At 35.0% G+C, this 19,572-nt stretch overlaps 2 protein-coding genes and 1 long non-coding RNA gene across 4 annotated transcripts in view; 1 reads left to right on the top strand and 2 right to left on the bottom strand.

Moving 5' to 3' along the window:
* Window positions 1–385: 385 nt before the first annotated feature.
* Window positions 386–7,536, bottom strand: LOC133181000 (hydroxylysine kinase-like). Its single transcript, XM_061315502.1, has 6 exons — window positions 7,446–7,536; window positions 4,917–5,176; window positions 4,450–4,560; window positions 3,071–3,195; window positions 2,771–2,945; window positions 386–999 (listed from the first exon to the last, which is right to left on the bottom strand). Exons 2-6 carry the CDS (start codon window positions 5,167–5,169, stop codon window positions 539–541), a joined length of 1,125 nt encoding a protein of 374 aa, XP_061171486.1. The 5' UTR covers window positions 5,170–5,176; window positions 7,446–7,536; the 3' UTR covers window positions 386–538.
* Window positions 6,928–9,593, top strand: LOC133181002 (uncharacterized). Of its 2 annotated transcripts, none has more exons than XR_009720423.1 (3): window positions 6,928–6,994; window positions 7,944–8,076; window positions 9,510–9,593. It is a non-coding gene; the product is annotated as an uncharacterized LOC133181002 (long non-coding RNA). The 2 variants fall into 2 exon arrangements; XR_009720424.1 differs by having other exon boundaries at window positions 6,962–6,994; window positions 7,941–8,076.
* The window catches only part of LOC133181001 (uncharacterized), a 35,674-nt gene continuing 24,389 nt past the window's right edge, over window positions 8,288–19,572 (bottom strand). Inside the window, exons 5-6 of the mRNA XM_061315504.1 lie at window positions 14,807–15,013; window positions 8,288–9,819 (exon numbers count right to left, since the gene is read on the bottom strand). Of these exons, the coding sequence (XP_061171488.1) occupies window positions 9,644–9,819; window positions 14,807–15,013 (383 nt within the window). The 3' untranslated portion in view covers window positions 8,288–9,643. The remainder of the gene's footprint in view (window positions 9,820–14,806; window positions 15,014–19,572) is intronic.

Below are 19,572 nucleotides of genomic sequence, written 5' to 3'. Positions count from 1 at the left end.
TTTTTCTTGCTTTTGGGCAACAAAGCTTCACTTTTCAGTTCATTTTATACTCTATGGATTCTCTAAATTGTTGTATTATACTCAGGTGACCGTTAAGGCCCTTGGGCCTCTTGTTGTCTATAGTGTTTATGCTATCATACGTTATCTGGAATTTGTTAAATATTTGTACCAGATTGTCGGAATACGGTGACTTGATTCCAATGTGAGTTATTTTCGGATGTTGGAAATACATGTAATTACAATGTGAAACCTGGTTTAATTTAAAACAGCAGTGTTTATGCGTACCTCAAAGTAATGTCAATTACAGTGTCACAAAACTGCCTTTTGCACCGTGAGTATAATTCACATACATGTACATTAAACTGCAGTATCATTTTGCATTGATTTTATTTTTATTGAAAGATATGTAACACAAAAGCAATGTTAAAACTGCAAACATAGCACAGCCACTCGACAAATTCTGAAAAGGCTTTTAGGTTATATTGCTGATCTGCCTTTTCAAATTAAGCTAGTAAGAAGCATTCACCTTGAAGATACGTTATTTGAAATCAAATTTTAAGCCGTACTCGTGAAGAATTCTTTCCCATGAATCGAACACTTCTGAATCAGATTTAGCACAGAACTCATGCAGTAGCACCCAACCTTTGTTTTGTGTATTTAACACATAGTCAGTATTACCGGGTTGGACTGAAGCAGTGTATGCCCCCATCACAAGAGACTGGACCAGTCGCGCTGAAATACATATTTTTAGAACTGATAAGTCCATTGCGGGGAGAGGAAATTCGGACAAGTAACCTGCAAGTGCATGACCTGCTAGCTCAACTGGATCGTCCTGTTCACCAGCGCCAAGCAGGACGTAGCACATCAGTATGGCGATTTCAAACACGTAATATGCAATTGTAGCATCGCCAAAGTCTAGAAAGCCAGCAACCTCATAGTCGTCTGGTGATGACGGTGTAATAAGAATATTGTGGTCACTCAAATCACCATGAATAACTCCTGTATTAAAGAAATTCATTTTAAAAAGAAAAAAAAAGGAAAACTATATCTCTAAGAGTTTTACATATCAGCTATTGTGTCGAGTGAAAATTTCTATTTAGAATGTATAATAAAACATGTTTTAAGCAAGCCTTTTCAACAACAATGGCACATGTATAAACTAATCCCTACTTTACAATAGAATATACCAAGTTCAATGTACCTTCTTACCTCTCCCCTCCAAAAGACGCTTTCTGGTTTAAGAATGAAACTTTACCATGCTGGTCACTCATCCGAAAAACATATAGGCCAGATCCATCATCTGAAGCAAGTCTGGTTTGTGTGTCTCCCAAGATGCATAATACATGCAAGTTTGGTTCAGGTAGGGCATATGGTTTCTTAAGCACGGAACTGTTCCAAAAATTTTAATCTGTTCACTCATCTGGAAAACGTAGGTCAGATCCATTGTCCGAAGAAAGCTTTAATCCTTACTTGAATCAGCTATGCAAGTTTGGTCCAGGTAGGGCTTAATGTTACTTGGGAATTGACCTGCTCCAAAAGCTTTAGCCTCTCTACTTACCTAGAAAATGTAGATCAGTTGCAGTATCGGAAACATGTCTGGTAGTGTATATCCCCAATATAGCATCATATATACAAGTCTGGTCCCCATAGGGCTTATAGTTACTTTAGAATGAACCCACTCCAAAAAATTTGCCCTGTTCACTCATCAGGAAAATGTAGGTTAGATCCATCATCCGAAGCAATCCTGGTAGTGTGCATCTCTAGATGCATCACCCTTGCAAATTTGGTCCAGGTAGGGCTTTTAGTTACTTGGGAATGAGACCTGCTCAAAAGACTTAAACCTGCACCGAAACCATTAAAACATTGGCTGAAAATGCAGCATTTGACACCTGAATGATACAATAAGACATACTAGATGCATCAGCCACGCAGTTACTGCTAGGATCAATATTGGGCATTTAAATACTTAAAAAGAAAACTGCTCAAAAAACTAGTGAACTTTGGACGACGACACCGAAATTATAACATAAGCTCTCGCCACTTCGTTTGAGGTAAGCTAAAAAGTGGCTTTCATTGTAAATAATTTTCCAAATACTTACAAAATATTTGATGGCATATTTCTGTCCGTTTAATTTCTATAGACTACGTCGATATGCAATGTCGATATGTATTTTGGGACAGAATTACTAGTATGTTACCATAATTATTGACAAAACCCAAAAGTGTTTTAACAAAACTCACAGAATTTATATTTTCATGTTAATAATTTGAAGTTAAACATTTTCAACGTATCATTCTTGAGATGTTCATATTTTTTTTAATTTCCTATATTGGCTCCAATAACAAGTATGAATTAAGAGTGTTCAAGCCTTGGGTCCTGTTACATTTTTTGCAAATTCAGATTTTACCACTTTCTCGTGGTCCTTTTTAAACTGTGCAATGTGTATTTATTATATTTTTAGGAGTATTATTTATAAATACTACCACAGTTTAGGGAGATATGGATAAAGGCATCAGAATAAAACTACACCAATTCAAAACTAATGCAAAATTATAAATGCTAAAAATCAATTTCAGAACCATTCATTTTCGCAAAGAACGAAGTCATGTGATAAATTGACTCTATTACCCTTTTTTGAGCTCTATACATGCAATTGGCCGTCGCACATTATTGGAAAAGAAATGTTGATTCAAACTGAGAATGTAATGCTACGGTAAGGAGAATTTAAATTGCTGACCCTAACTTTTTGGTCATTATTATAATATGCACCTGTTTTGAGTTTACTGTAATTGGAAACAACTGAATCGTTGAACTGTTTTATTACGGACAATACTGATTGTCGTTTCTTCTCCTCCTTTAAACAAGTTAGGAACTTGGTAAGTTTTGGAACTTCTGTCAAACTCCAGATCCTTTTATGATCAGTGAAGGCTGTGTCATAAAATTCCTGCGAAAAATAGTGCATTTGCGATAAAATAAATGTCTCAAGAAGATATCATCTTATTTGTTTGTTTGTTTTTTCTTCCCAAATTTCATTTTTTTAAAAGTAAAATGTAGAATGAGATTTCTCACCAAACACGCTGCATCCAATTTTCCCGCCAATTTACCGACACTGTGCACTAGTGAAGCAGTGTATCTGATGCCAACAAATACTCTTCCCGGAATGAAGGTAAACAGACGAACGATGTACTTGGAATCTATCAAAAAAAAAAAAGAATTTATATTCAGATGTTATATATCTTGATAAAAGGAGTTTTGGTACTTTTTCATTGTTTGATATATATAAATTATTATATGCATGTAAATAACCATGCGCATGTAGGCCTATATGGGTGTGCAATTCCTTATGTACTCCGACTGTAAGACAAACAACAGAACCATATCCAGCAGAATATTTCTTCCTTCTCCAGCCGTATCCATGGCTATCACTCCTTGACCTTGATGTAATGGCCTTGAACAGAAGACTTTAATGCAACCGGCAACAACATTCGTCGTTTGCAAAGTTTTTACCACCCACTGAACATGATTTCGACATCTCATTAAACTCTGACGGTGAATTTGTCGATATGTAGATAAAGGTAAAATACAGGAAAATGTATACATGTATTAATGTCATAGACGATAACATAGCGATTATAGATACAGCAAGAAATCAAGTGTCCATAGTGACTTTGGCCTTGAAATATAACTATATAAATAATGGACAAAGTAGTATCTATGGACAACATATACTAGGGTATGAATTTATTCCAATTGCAATAAAATAATGAATGGTTTCAAATAGGGATGTCAAATTTTGTCAATAATTCATATTCGAATATTCAATGAAAGTATTCGAATATATTCGAATATTCGATAAAATCTGGTTTATTTTAAATATGCATCATCCTAATTTCATGAAAGGTTTAGCGTAGGTATTCTTATATTGGAAGTAAAATTGTATGAAGACTTTTGTAGGTGTACAATAAGGAATTCCGTTTGATATTTGTCAATGCATGTTTGAAATAAATATTTGATTTAAATGTAGAAAAGTATAATTTTAACAAATGATACACGTGTTTTTACAGTAGCTCCAACTGAGGAACCAGTCGTCCCACCAAAGGCAGAATAGTCGTATACTTTTCAGATTTCAATGCATGTAATTAATTACAATTATCAGCCTAATAAGGGATATAATTATAATCTTTGATACAGTGTTTTAAAAATATAAACAAACATTTTCATAGACAATTTTCCGAATCTTAAATTCATATTCGAATATCAACTCATCAAATGAATATTCGAATGTTCGAATATTCGTTGACATCCCTAGTTTCAAAATTAAAGGCCTGTACAGAATTTGTGAAAGATGGAACTGCAGGAAACAATTTTATCCCTTTATGAAATAAAACAATCTGTTAAACAACACTAATAACTGAGATCGTTTGAAGGTTGCAAAACTCTTACATTACCTGAACTATCTAGTTGTTCCAAAGACCACAATTTGTTGCAAAGATTGGGAACTGGACAGGAAGTACGTATTCCATGCTTTGCCACATGTAGAATTAGATGATTCTGAGCATCTGTAAGTTTCATATAATACTCTCTGAAAAGGGTTTTTTATGATTTGCTTTTTATTTTTATCAAATGTTACACTACAATAATATTAGCTTTAACTCTCAAACAACCCTCTCTCTCTCTCTCTCTATATATATATATACTCAGAATATTATTTAATAAACACGTAGGCCGCTATCACACCCAACGCACCCCGACATACATAACTGCATGTCGGTAACAGCATCTCAAGAACTCGATAACTTTATTTTCTTTCCCCTTTAATAATTTTTAATTTTTTATAAAAAGAGTTAGTGAAATAAATTTCGTTTTTCGATGATTTCGAGGAGGATGCTAATATCTTCACTGACATATATCATACCAATCGCTTCTGAAAATCTCGAATCTAGAGAGTTGAGGATTTTTAAAACATATCCCTCTTCTGACAATTTGATGTCACCGGAAGTGGTGTCGACATGGATGTGGAAGTTTTTGTCGTCATAACTGTTCAGTTCTTCTACTTTGATGGCGGAGAGGCCGTAGAGACGTTGTACCAGGCGACTGGCTTCCTTGTTATTTAATTCCGGTTGAACTTTTTCTCCTGGATTCAACACGGTTCGATTTTTGTCCGACATGGTAGATCTTGGGGGGAAAAAACTTTTCATATTATTACAATTAATGGTAATGATCATTAAAATGTTCCTTTAAAATTGAATATGTGATGTGATAAACGAGAGAAAAATTGTATTCATTATTATAAATAATCTTTTACAAGTTCAAAATTATAAAAATGTACGTATAACCTGTTGTTAAACTAGTACAATTTTCATTAAGCTGTTTCTTTTCTCATTACGTCAGATTCGGAGCTATCTTTTACTCTATTCAATCATTGCAATTTCGTCCTTTGGCTGTCCGAGCTCTTGGCTGCTGATTACGTTAAGCAGTCATGTATACATGTACACGACAACGTACGTGTTACTTAATATTACACAAGTGATTTGATAAAACGCCGTCGGTGGAGTTAATAACTACATTCATTCCTTTATTATTACCCTCATTTCCCTAACGTCTTTTTACAGCCATTGACGAAGAAAGAATCTGGGGGGATAAGACGAGCCATGTGCCCATGCCCATTTTTCGGCTATGCAAGAACATTTATTGGAAAAAATCTCTCAATTGTTCGAATTTACTTAAGCATTTTAATGTTTACCGTAGTTTTCAAAATGATATTTATATTCTAAACAAGCTAAACAGTTGACTTTCATTTACTGTCTCAAATGTCTAACATGGGTAAGGACTTCTATTAATTAATCTGCATATTGAGTGTTTACACTTATTGTGGAGATATTATAAAAATGTTAACATCGTATATAATGATAATGGTGATCTAGAAGCGCTTTTATTTAAAATAAATAAAACGGGAATAAAAGTATTCAAATATCTATTATAATTTTTATCCGGCATTTTAAATAATTTACTGTAAATAAGTTCATTACTACATGTATACATTTTATTTCCAGTGAAAAATATGTTATTCCTATAGACATTTTTTATAAAGAAAAACAAAATTAAAACCAAAAAAAAAAAAAAAAAAAAAAAAAAAAAATCAGAGCATCACTCGAACACTTTCCTCGGTAAATGTCCCTTTAAAGAGCTCATCGCTAACCACTAGACCACGGAGTCACACTAACATTTCCATTTAAATAGCATACAGTTCTCTATATTTAGCAAGCGTTTTTGGACTTAGAATTTCTTAAGACCACGGTGAAAATTTAAGTAAGTTAACTTAATTTTTTATGTAGAGTGGGTCTTCATACCAAATTTTTGCAAGTGTAAAAAGCAACATCTTTCCATTGCCTTTCATTAATCGTTCTCAAAAAAATGGTACGATGACCCACTCTATTTAAAAAATGTATTTATATAATCCAATTTATGTCAGTTTCTGTGAAAATTGAGCGTGATGCCATTTTGTTGTGTTAATCAGAATCATTTTCGCTGTTACAGTATTCAGGTTTTGTCAAATTTATATGCAAATGGTAATAAGCATTACATTAATTCAACAAAAAGTGAAATTTTTGTGAAATGAATTTATTGATTTTTTATCGATCGTTATGTAGGCATATGGCTCGGCTTATCCCCCCAGTTTCTTTAATAACTATACGTTTCTCGCTCTCTACAGACATGATTTACGGGAATTTTTTCCAGGGGATGTCCTTATCCACTCAAAAAATATTTGACCAAAAAAGAGAAAGAGAGAGAGAGAGAAAAAAAATACTTATTAACTTTTTCAAACCCCAAAAACCTATTTTCGGGGGGGGGGGGGGGATGGGGAGGATGTTCTTGTGTTCGGAATCTTTCATTTTGCAGTGTTTTGCAAATTATAATAACCGAGGAGTTCGCAGTAGCTCCTGCGAGATCTAGTGCGATTACAGCGAGACTGTTAATAGATACCGGTATTAGGTAAGTGTAGCTAGGGGGCAATGGTGGGGGGGGGAGGGGGTGCCCCCAAATAATTTTGCTGAAATAGGATAATGTAGAAAACAGAACAACTGAATAGATTTTCATGATCAATAATTAAGTCCGATTACCGTTTTTTTATTTTCATGAATTGTTTGTCAAGGAATTTTGTGCTTGGTAGCGAATCCCCCCTTCCCAACTGAACTGTTTGATTGTGTCTCCCAACCCCCACCACCACCTGAAATTGCATCCTAAGGGTCTGTTCTAGTTTGTTTGGCGGATGTACCTACAAAGTTATTTTTTTTAAAGCCAATAATAACTGATACTTGTCAATAACATTGTACATGTACATCATACCCATTTATAGTATCATTAAATACTTGGTACATGAATAGTAACTATCAGTAGCTTAGCTGTAATGGTGTACATGAATATTAATCACCGACATGTTTACCTCGATTAATCCTTGGCAAGTATACAAGTCCGTCCACAAGGTGACACAATTCCGTGTTTCCACGTGTAATCTATTTCAATAATACCTCGCCTTATAGTGTTTACAAACGACCAGTCCTGACGCTGGACTTCTCAACTCTATTTCGCAAGGTGGTTCTCTCAAGGTTTCTATTAGTTCTCTCATTGTTGACAATCTAATTAAAATGAGATCTTTCGATCCGCTCCTCTAAATCGCTACATAAGTAGAGATCTAGTGGAGCGGATCAAAGAATCTAATATTAGATTGTGATGGCTGACTCTCCTAAAAAAATCAGGGAGAGGTCATTATATTTTTCTTTTCCTTCAGAATCAGGGATATTATAATGCCATTACAAGCTTTGCAGCCATCAATATTTTATATTTTAAACCAAAATGTTTAAAACACTCTTTTAATCCTTTTTTTTTTTTTAAATCTAAGGGTTCTTTGTACTGTCAAGTAAAAAAATTTCTCCTTTAGCAGAATTGGAAAATGGGAGGAGTTGACAATGCCCATCTTGCAAGATATGAGCAGAAAGATCATCCGAGGCCAACTTTGAAACAATGTTTGTTTGCCCTCGCCCAACTCACAATGAAAATATTGGGTCGATAGGAAGGTAAGTTCTCCCCCCCCCCCCCCAAAAAAAATCCAAATTAATGCTGAATTTTCAATTTTCCAGAATGCATAAAAAAAATTTGCTTTCTGGAGGTTAAAAAAAAGTTTTAACTTGGGCAATTTTTCACCACTCAGTCAGGAGAGGGCATTCAAACAATTTTTTAAATATGGCCTGAGCTATAAAAAATGTTTTGAAATAAGATGAAATAAAAAACTTTAATACAAAATTTATTCTGTCTTAAAAATGTGTACAAGAATTGATCAAATACAAAATGAAAAATAAAACTAGGTCCATTTTTACTTTATCTGGCCTGTGAGTTGGACAAAATAAAATGCAGTGAAAATATAAAACAAAAGGCCCATGGGCCACATTGCTCACCTGAGCACAATGGCTAGGAAAAAGCACAAATCAATTCAGTATTGAAAAGTTTACATGGGGAAGGGGGGGGGGGGAGCTTGAATTTTAAACTACCTGAGGATGCTTCCATATCAATATAACAAATGACTTTGCTGTTCTTGAGCAGAAGATTTTTAAAGATTTTTTCCCATATACTCCTTTGTAAAAATTTGATACCCCATTGTGGCCACTCCCTACCTGGAGGTCATCATTTGAACAAACTTGAATATACACTACCTGAGGATGCTCCCACATAAATATGACTAATTCTTGAAAAGAAGATTTTAAAAGATCTTTCCTATGTATCCTATGTGAAACTTTGATTGCCCATTGTGGCCCCACCCCGGGGGGTCATGATTTGAACAAATATGAATCTACACTACCTAAGATGTTTCCATACAAATAAAGCTAATCATGGATTTGCTACTCTTGAGAAGATCTTTAAAATTTTTCCTATCTATTCCTTTGTAAAATGATCACCTATTGTGCCCCCATCCTACCTGAGGGTAATAATTTGAACAAATTCAAATCTACACTATATAATGAAGCTTTCAGATAAGTTTCATGTTTATGACCAGTGGTTCTCAAGAAGAAGATTTTTAAAAGATGCCTTTAAATTTTCATTAATTCTTCATTATCTCCCCTTCAATATGGTGTGGTCTTTCATTTGAACAAATTTGAATCCCCTTTACCCAAGCATAATTTTTGGCAAGTTTGGTTGAGATTGGCCCAGCAGTTTTGTGAAAAAGATTAAAATGTGAAAAGTTTATGATGACAAAGACAGACAACAGACATATTTTGGTCAAAGAAGTTAAACTCTTCGGCTCAGGGGAGCTTAAAAGTGATGTGATACTGCTGCAAAAGTTTAAATATTTATTAATAATTGAATCAAGAAAACAGAATGACTAAACTTTTTAATATGTCTATCAGAAAACCTTAATTTTGAAAATGCCAGAAATTAAATCTATGATTTCATATTCAGCAGCACATAATACACTTGCTTTTTAATTTCTAAAATGACTAAAATTATTTTACAGAATCTCCCAACTTCATATAAAGTTCATTTTGGAACCATACAATAAACAGTCAACACAATATCCTAAATATGCCCTGAAAAAAATAAACTCAAGTCACACGATTCTCACTGGATTCAATATGCAAATGTAACAGGTCAAGTGTTCAAGACAGGTGAGAGGTCATGGAGCTGAAGAGTACCCATGCTAGTCACAATGTCCACAGAATCGTCCAGACCAGGAAATGACTCCGCACCCGCAGAAATGGACGCCAGGGTTGGTAATGGGATTTCCTCTAAGGGTTCCACAGAAAGGAATTCCTCTTCAGACATTACTTTCAAAAGAAAATGTTGGATGAATTACTTCTGATGTTACATCATGTTAAAATGTCTTGGTCATCAATTACCTGGTGCCATTACACCACATTCTTTTTTTCCTTCTCCCAGTAACACTATGTAAATAGCCTTCAATCAGTACTATCACATTTTGTATTTTCAGATTATAGAGGACATTTATATTAGGCATATCTTACAAATATGTCCTTGTGTCTCAGTTTTTCTGCCTGGGGCCTTGAAATTGCTTAACTGTTGGAGAGATCATAAAACACCTTCATTTCATGAGCATTAGCTTTGTTATTATGTTTTCAAAATCTCTTGAACTGGAATTACACATTTTTTTGCCAGTGAACTTGAACTGCATACTATCAGGTCACAAGCAATCTTTGAGTCAAGTATGAGCTTTCAATGTTTCACCATTGCAAGTCAGAAACTGGATTAATTTCCCCTCATCTGACAGGAACTATGAACTTGCTAAAATCTTTTAATACAAACATTTTAAATTTATATGATTACTTTCACTGTGTCTTAGTTTACACTTGTAATATACTTCTAGGAAGAGGACATAAGTATTAAGAATGTGTGCCCAATCCCTCTGTACTTAAAAAGGACTGCAAACCATGGTATTGATTCACTACCCTACATCCAGGTCAATTTTCAATGGTTTTTATATTCCAGTGATTTCTTTAAAATTATATAAATATATGAATTTTCATAAAATTTGAAGTATTTATTAAAAGAAAGAGGAAATACTCTATATTTTCGGTAAAAATCATATATTTCACTATAGAAATCAATGGAACCATTTTTTGAAGCTGTAATCTCCACACAGTATGGAAAATCTCACAAAAGTTTTCTTTGGTTCTTCTCAGAGATTTTTAAATATCTTTACTCTTATTTTCACTAATCTCCCCTTAGGGATGCAAGATTTTTAACAATATACCAGTATATCATGATTTTTTACAGCATGATACATATTGTGATACAGAGACTAAATATCGGTGTCTACTATTAGGGCTGTCACGGTTCCATTATCTTTCGGGTCGGGTCGGTTCTAAATTTTTTAAAGTTTGATTTCGGGTTTTTCGGTTCGGGTATACATAAAGAACAAGAGGCCCAAGGGCCTTAACGGTCACCTGAGTATAATACAACAATTTAGAAGTTAAATACACTGATAGATGAAGCTTTGTTGCCCTAAAGCAAGAGAAGTAAGGAAGATCAGGATCAACAAAATAATTAGACTAGTATTCAGTATCAACTCATAAATTAAGTTCTAATCTGTCCCCCACTTAACACTATCACCATGCAGACTATTAACAAACTATTAGTGCTTCTGTACTATTTTTAATCCCATATTAAGACCTCTAGCATTGACCTCTCTTATGGTCTTTGAAAAAATTTTAATAAGATAAGTTATTTTTGTCTCATTTTTATTTATCTATTACTTACAGATCTACCTGATTATTAAAACTAAGAAAGTACTTTTTGAATTATATGATAAACATTCTTGCATAATTATCTTCTTCTATTAACCTTTCAAATACATTATTTACAGTGATTAATTATCAAAGGTGAATGGAAAAGGGGAATAACTTCTCTCAGTAGAATACAAATTAATAGAGCCCTGCCCAGGACCAGAATGCTTAGACAAATGGTCCAGATGTTCAAAAATCTGGTAGAAATACGCTTACTTATATCATTTAAACTTTTACTCAGTTTGCTTCCGATATGCCCAGAAGCAGAGAATTTCACAGGTACAATGCATTTTCACTACAGATTCAACAAAGCCTTACCCTAACACCAGAACCCAAGACCAAGGGTCAAGAAATTTACAAATTTGGAAGAGTTACCCTCATCATCATAACTATGGACTTCAAAGAATTAACACTTTTCCACTTTATTATCAAAAGCCCCCCCCCCACCCCTCATTATGCCAGAACCCCTGACCCTAGGACCACATTTTCATCATAGCTAAGCAATTTATTTATCAGCTCAACACTAAGGAGCAGACAGGATTAATTAATGATTAATTAATAGAATTAATGCTTTTTCACTATATAATCAATAGAGCCCCCCCCCCCCTCCCCTCCTCCTCCTCAAGAACCCAAAAACTTAGGCCATTATATTTAAAACTTTTGGAAGAGGCATCCTTGCCTATCATAATCATGCACTTAGTTTGTTTAAATAATCTCATCATAACTATATACTTAGTTTATCACCTTAATGCCCAGGAGCAGAGGAGAAGATTTTCAAAGAATAAATACATTTTCACTATATAGTCGATAGAACCCCACCCTAACACCAGAACCCCTGACCTGGGGGCCATGAAATTCACAATTTTGGAAGAGGCTCTCTTGCTCATCATAACTATGTACTTAGTTACTTTATCTAATACCCAGGAGCAGAGAAGAAGATTTTCAAAGAATCAATGCATTTTCACTATATAATCAATAGAGCCCCGCCCTTACACCAGAACCCCTGACCCTGGGGCCATGAATTCCCAATTTTGGAAGAGGCACTCTTGCTCATCATAATTATGTACTTAGTTACTTTATTAAATACCCAGGAGCAGAGCATAAGATTTTCAAAGAATTAATGCATTTTCACTATATAATCAATAGAGCCCCGCCCTAATACCAGAACCCCTGACCCTGGGGTTATGAATTTCACAATTTTGGTAGAGGGCTCAATGCTTATTACAATGATGCCAACAGTTTGACTGCTTGATGTCCAGGAGTAAAGAAGAAGATTTTTAAAGATTGCATTATTTTTGGTGGTTTTAGCCCCACCCCTCAGGCCCCAGGGGGGCAGGGACCATGAAATTCAAAATTTTTGTTCCCCTTCACCCATAGGTGCTATATGCCAAATTTGGTTGAAATTGGTTCAGCGGTTTCAGAGAAGAAGCTAAAAATGTTCAAATGTTAACGCACAATGCACGCTATATAGAACGTTCTATCGTTAAAATGATATTGTCCTACGGACCCAGTTTAATGATAGAATTCATTCTGTGTATTGGCAATGTTGCAAAATAAACACGGGCAATAACACGAACTCTGTGCATTTTCTATTAACAATCCAGAGAGTTCCGAATGTCAACATGGCGTTAAATTTGAAGCGAGGAAAAAACGTTGAGAAAATGAGTTGAATTTTCATATTTATATGGATTATTCTTTGGGTTAATAGGCATATACAGTCTGATTAAAATCAGATCCTTTGATCCGCTCACATAGATCGCTAAACAAGGATCTGAAGAAACCCCATTCAGGGTCATCTCCTGGTGACCTTTCAATTATCCAATCAAACATTTGCTTTCGAGAATTTAGAAGTGTCTTGGAATTCAGTTACAGAAGTAAAAGCCCGATGATACACGAACGGTTTCCCTAGCCTGTAAAAATAAAACGACCACAGTCTTTTCTGTACAGAAATATATGTAGTATTTGCTTTTGCCTTGTTTTTTAGCTCTTTTTTGTACGAAACGATAAGATCTTCTCCACAGCTACTTTCACTTCTACATTCATTTTCCCGAATGTCGCTTAAGTACGATTTCTCTGATTGGTCAAAATTTTAATGAATATTTTTATTGGAAAGGTCACCAGGAGATGACCCTAAATGGAGTTTCTTCAGATCCTTGTGTAGCGATCTATGTGAGCGGATCAAAGGATCTGATTTTAATCAGATTGTAGGCATATACAATCTCAAAAAGGTTTGTTATGATTAATTTGGTAGTTATTTTCAGTGCAACTCCTTTTGTGTTCTTCAAAATCATTTCGGAGTGGATCCACTCCAATTTCCTACATTGCAAGTATATAGGACGTATTCTAACTGTGGTGAGGGCTTGTCCCGAGACACAGTTAGATTATTCTAACTAGACGCACGCCGACGGACGAAAACGGATAGCAACAGGTCACCTGAGTGACTCAGGTGACCTAAAAAGGGAAGTTATGGTTTCACAACTTACATGTATTTGTTAGAGAAATTATGGAAATTCATTTGAAATCATAGTAAAAATTGCATGTAAAAATATCATGGTATTATTGTGATATTTTTGGATAAAATCATGATATATCGCAGTACAAAATTTTTGGTGATACTTATCCCTATCTCCCTTTAGAAAAGATTGCCCGCTTTTTGATCAATCTTTAAGGATGCTTTGTGGTACAGCTTTAAGCTCATGTGAACTAAAATTACAGTTATCAACTTTCCTTCATGTTTGACTTTCTCGAGTTTTGTGGATACAGATATACTGTGAAAGATTATTATTTCAAGGGACAATGACACACATTAGCATTGCCGTTTTGTTTATATAAATTTGAATGTTTCTAGGCTATTTATTTTTTTTAAAATTCAATTTAATGATTTAAACTTACATTAAGATAGCATGCAGCAGGCCTCATGTGCTCAAAGCACGAAGAGGACTAAGTTAGTAAGATTGCATGATAATCACTTTTTCATGACCTCCCACCAAACACTTGTGTTTGTAAACAAAGTTTGGGTCCTGTTTTGTTTGTGTTTTACAAAGTGTAATCGATTTGTTAACACTGTATACATCACTCAACATTGGTGTGTTGCTTTTGCTTTCTTACTTTTCTCAACTGTAGTTTAAATTCCTTTTATTAATACACTGCCGATTTTCCATTTTTCTTAAGTATTAAGAATAAAGTCTAGAATGTGAAAGTGCAAGAATGTATGGCAATCAATACATTCAATACAATAAATTTATAGTCTTCGTTATTTTCGGATAAAAAATATTTCTAAACATGCTTTTACTATCAGTCTGCAATGCTTTTGCAACATGCATGTTATGAAATCCCCCTCCCAAATCTGAAGAATATAAACTTCCAAAACTGTGTCTATATCCCTTTTATCAGTCTGTATCTTGAATGGAAAGAAAGTGGAAAAGAAATACCCATGTACATGTTCAAATAACAAAATTGTGAAAGAAAAACAAGCCTTGTGATTCATTGTTCAATAATCAATGAAGCTAACCTGGTTCAATGAGATCATTATTTGGTAGATTCTGTCCCAGTCTCTGAGCTATGTCTTCTCTCTTCTTCATTAAATCTTCATCATATCTCTCCTCTTCCGCATCAGAGAAATGTGGATTTCCAAAACATGGAGGCCTCCAGCTAATTAATTTGGAAATGTAGGTGCTGATTCTCTCAGACTTTGGCATGATGTCTTCAAAATCATCTTCTGTTAATATTAAGAAAAAATAAACAATAATTCCTAATAAATTGAAGGAAATGTTGTATCACATCTTGTTTTTTTTTGTTTCTGTTACATATATTATATATATATTGATTTCGATTTTTCATCATTTTTATGCCCCGCCATGAATATGGCCGGGGCATATAGTGTTTGTCATGTCCATCTTCCGTCCTTCCGTATGTCCTTCTGTCACACTTTGTGTTTAGCTCTGTTCAAAGCTCAGTTCCACAGAAACTATCCAAGATATTTTTATCAAACTTCATATGCTGATAGATATTGATGAGAGCTATGCAAATGCATCAACATTTTTTGACCTTGACCTTTCCTTTGACCTTGACCTCACTTTTCTTAATAAGTGTTTAGCTCAGTTTTAAAGAAACCATTCATAATATTTTTATCAAACTTCATATGCTAATATTTACTGATGTACCCTTTTCAACTGCATCAACAATTTTTGACCTTGACCTTTCCTTTGACCTTGACCTCACTTTTCTTAAATAAGTGTCAAACTTCATATGCTGATACATACTGATGTAAGCTATTCAACTGCTTCAATATTTTTTCACCTTGACCTTTCCTTTGCATCAACTGCATCAATATTTTTTCACCTTGACCATTCCTTTGACCTTGACCTCACTTTTCTCAATTTGTGTTAAAATGTTGCATTACTTATATACCCTCGGTGGGGCATTCATGTCCTATGGACATATTTCAAGTTGCAACCTGTTTCAGAATATGAATTTTTCAATGTTAAATTGGGGAAAATGGATAATAATCAAATAAAAATTTTAACAATTAAACAAATAAAACAAGAGGCCCTTGGGCCATATCGCTCACCTGAGTACAATTGCTAAGAAAAAGCAGAAATCAGTTTAGTATTGAAAAGATAATATATTATTAAGAGTGCAACGATAAACCGTTTGACGGTATATTGCGGTATAGTTTTCAACGGTTCAATTCACTGTACGCTAAACTGATTTCGCGGTTCTGTTCAATCGGTCCAGAATTATTCAAATGTCCGTTATGTTTTCTTGTTACAATTTCAAAATGGCTTCTGCGCAAAACATGAGCTCAGGGATAATGGCTTAACGGCAGTTAAACTCATCTCCAGCATCTTGCAGACCTCAGATTTAACACGTTGAAGAACTTTATCTCATTCCTTATGTGATTAAAAGTTATACATGTTAAGACAAGTGATAAACCCTTTAGATCTAAATGTATTTTATAGTAATACACGGTATCTCATCACGCTTGTATTTTGATGAAAATTCCCTGTCTTGTTGACTAAAACATGTTAACACGATAAATATGACAAATGGTTTTCTACATAAATAAAAGGAATAAAAGAATAAATATCTTCCTTTTTCATTCCAATTTAAAAGGAAGATTATGAGGAAAGGTCCCCCTAGTTCCCTGCAAATGTTCGTCATTGGTTTAGAATATTATCACAACTCAAAGATCTACCTATCAATCCAATTCAAGTTAACAAATTGATATTTTAAGTATTATAAAAAAATATGAAAATTTGGTATAACCCTGTCAAGTTAAAAAAAAATATGAAGACTTCGTAACATTGACATGTATCATGATATGTATCATATCGTGAATTGAATACCGTGATACATATCGTGAGGTTGGTATATCGTTGCACCCCTATATATTATGTGATCACAAATAACCCACCACCCCATCCGTGGGAAGGGAGGGGGGCATGATTTTTTCACACTTGAATCTATACTAGCTGAGGATACTTCCATATTTCTTTGACTAAACATGACTTTAGTAGATTTTTTCTTCTATATGTTTGATTTTCTTTTGTGGCCCTGTCCTAACCCCGGAAAACATAATTTGAAAAAAAATTGAATCTACACTGCCTAAGGATGCTTCTGAATTAATATGAGTAATTAAGGATTTGCTGTTCTTAGATAGAAGATTTTAAAAGATTTTAAAGATATTTCCTACATATTCCAATGTAAAACTTCGATCGGGGGTAAAGATTTGAAAAATTTAAAACAACATTGCCTGAAGGTGCTTTCCATATAAATATAGCTTATCAAAGCTTTCCTGTTCTTGAGAAGATTATCCCCATGTATTCCTATGTAAAACATTGTTTGCCCACTGTGGCCCCACCCTACCCCGAGGGTCATGATTTGAATAAATTTGAATCTACACTACCTGAGGATGCTTCCATATAAATATGACCAACCATGGCTGTGCTGTTCTTGAGAAGAAGATTTTTGAAGATTTTCTCTAGGTATTCCTATGTAAAACATTCATTACCCACTGTGGCCCCACCCTACCCACAGGGATCATGATTTGAACAAATTTGAATCTCCACTACATGGTGATGCTTCCATATACGAGGGATTATCAACAAGAGGCCCATGGGCCACATCGCTCACCTGAGCACACTGGCTAGACTAAGGCACAAATCAGTTCAATAATGAACCGGGGGGGGGGGGGGGGGGGGGGGGGGGGGGGGGGGCTTGAATTTTAAACTACCTGATGATGCTTTCATGTCAATATAACAAATGAATTTTCCCATTAATTCCTTTGTAAAAATTTGATCCCCCATTGTAGCTCCTCCCTATCTCAGGGGTCATCATTTGAACAAACTTGAATCTACATTACCCGAGGATGCTTCCATATCAATAAGACTAACATACCTTTTCTGTTCTTGAGAAGAAATTTTTTTTTCTATATGTTCTTACGTAAAACTTTCGATCCCCCATTGGGCCCCACCCTACCCCCAGAGGTCATCATTTGAACAAAATTGAATCTACACTACCTGAGGATGCTTCCATATAAATTTGACTCATCATGGCTTTGCTGTTCTTGAGAAGAAGATTTTTCCTATATATTTCTATGTAAAACTTTGATCCTCCATTGTGGCCCCGCCCTACCCCCGGGAGCCATGATTTGAACAAAATTGAATCTACACTTCCTGAGGATGCTTCCATATAAATATGACTCTTCATGGCTTTACTGTTCTTGAAAAGAAGATTTTTAAAGATTTTTCCTATATATTTCTAAGTAAACTTTGGATCCTCCATTGTGGCCCCGCCCTACCCCCGGGGGTCATGATTTGAACAAATTTGAATCTACACTACCTGAGGATGCTTCCGTATAAATATGACTCTTCATGGCTTTACTGTTCTTGAAAAGAAGATTTTTTAAGGATTTTTCCTATATATTTTTATGCAAAATTTTGATCCTCCATTGTGGCCCCGCCCTACCCCCGGGGGTCATCATTTGAACAAATTTGAATCTACACTACCTGAGGATGCTTCCATATAAATATGACTCTTCATGGCTTTTCTGTTCTTGAAAAGATTTTTAAAGATTTTTCCAATATATTTCTATGTAAAACTTTGATCCTCCATTGTGGCCCCGCCCTACCCCCGGGGGTCATGATTTGAACAAATTTGAATCTACACTACCTGAGGATGCTTCCGTATAAATATGACTCTTCATGGCTTTACTGTTCTTGAGAAGAAAAATTTTAAAGATTTTTTCCTATATATTTCTATGTACTAAAATTTTGATCCTCCATTGTGGCCCCGCCCTACCCCCGGGGGTCATGATTTGAACAAACTTGAATCTACACTTCCTGAGGATGCTTCCATATAAATATGACTCTTCATGGCTTTACTGTTCTTGAAAAGAAGATTTTTAAAGATTTTTCCTATATATTTCTATGTAAAACTTTGATCCTCCATTGTGGCCCCGCCCTACCCCCGGGGGTCATCATTTGAACAAACTTGAATCTACACTACCTGAGGATGCTTCCATATAAATATGATTCTTCATGGCTTTACTGTTCTTGAGAAGAAGATTTTTAAAGATTTTTCCTATATATTTCTATGTAAAACTTTGATCCTCCATTGTAGCCCCGCCCTACCCCCGGGGGTCATGATTTGAACAAACTTGTATCTACACTACCTGAGGATGCTTCCATGTAAATATGACTCTTCATGGCTTTACTGTTCTTGAGAAGAAGATTTTTAAAGATTTTTCCTATATATTTCTATGGAAAACTTTGATCCTCCATTGTGGCCCCACCCTACCCCCGGGGGTCATGATTTGAACAAACTTGAATCTACACTACCTGGGGATGCTTCCATATGAGTTTCATCTTTCCTGGCCCTGTGGTTCTTGAGAAGAAGATTTTTTAAAGATGCTATTCATTTTTCACTAATTCTTAATTACCTCCCCTTGAAAGAGGGTGTGGCCCTTCATTTGAACAAACTTGAATCCCCTTCACCCAAGGATGCTTTGTGGCAAGTATGGTTGAAATTGGCCCAGTGGTTCTGGAGAAGAAGTCGAAAATTTGAAAAGTTTACAGACAAAATACTACAGACAAAATGTGATCAGAAAAGCTCACTTGAGCTTTCAGCTCAGGTGAGCTAAAAAGTTAGTGGACTGATGTGATAAAATTAATACTATGCAGTCTGTGCTTACAAAATTTATAAGGAACATAAAACAATACAAGAGGCCCATGGGCCACATCAGTCACCTGAACACATTGGCTAGGAAAAAGCACA

This window comes from Saccostrea echinata, unplaced genomic scaffold, assembly GCF_033153115.1.
Source record: "Saccostrea echinata isolate AGI-Se365-2 ecotype Australia unplaced genomic scaffold, CSIRO_AGI_Sech_v1 ptg000008l, whole genome shotgun sequence".
NCBI classification, from domain to species: domain Eukaryota; kingdom Metazoa; phylum Mollusca; class Bivalvia; order Ostreida; family Ostreidae; genus Saccostrea; species Saccostrea echinata.
Note: the sequence above shows the minus strand (reverse complement) of the source record. Positions and strands in the feature narration are given on the sequence as shown.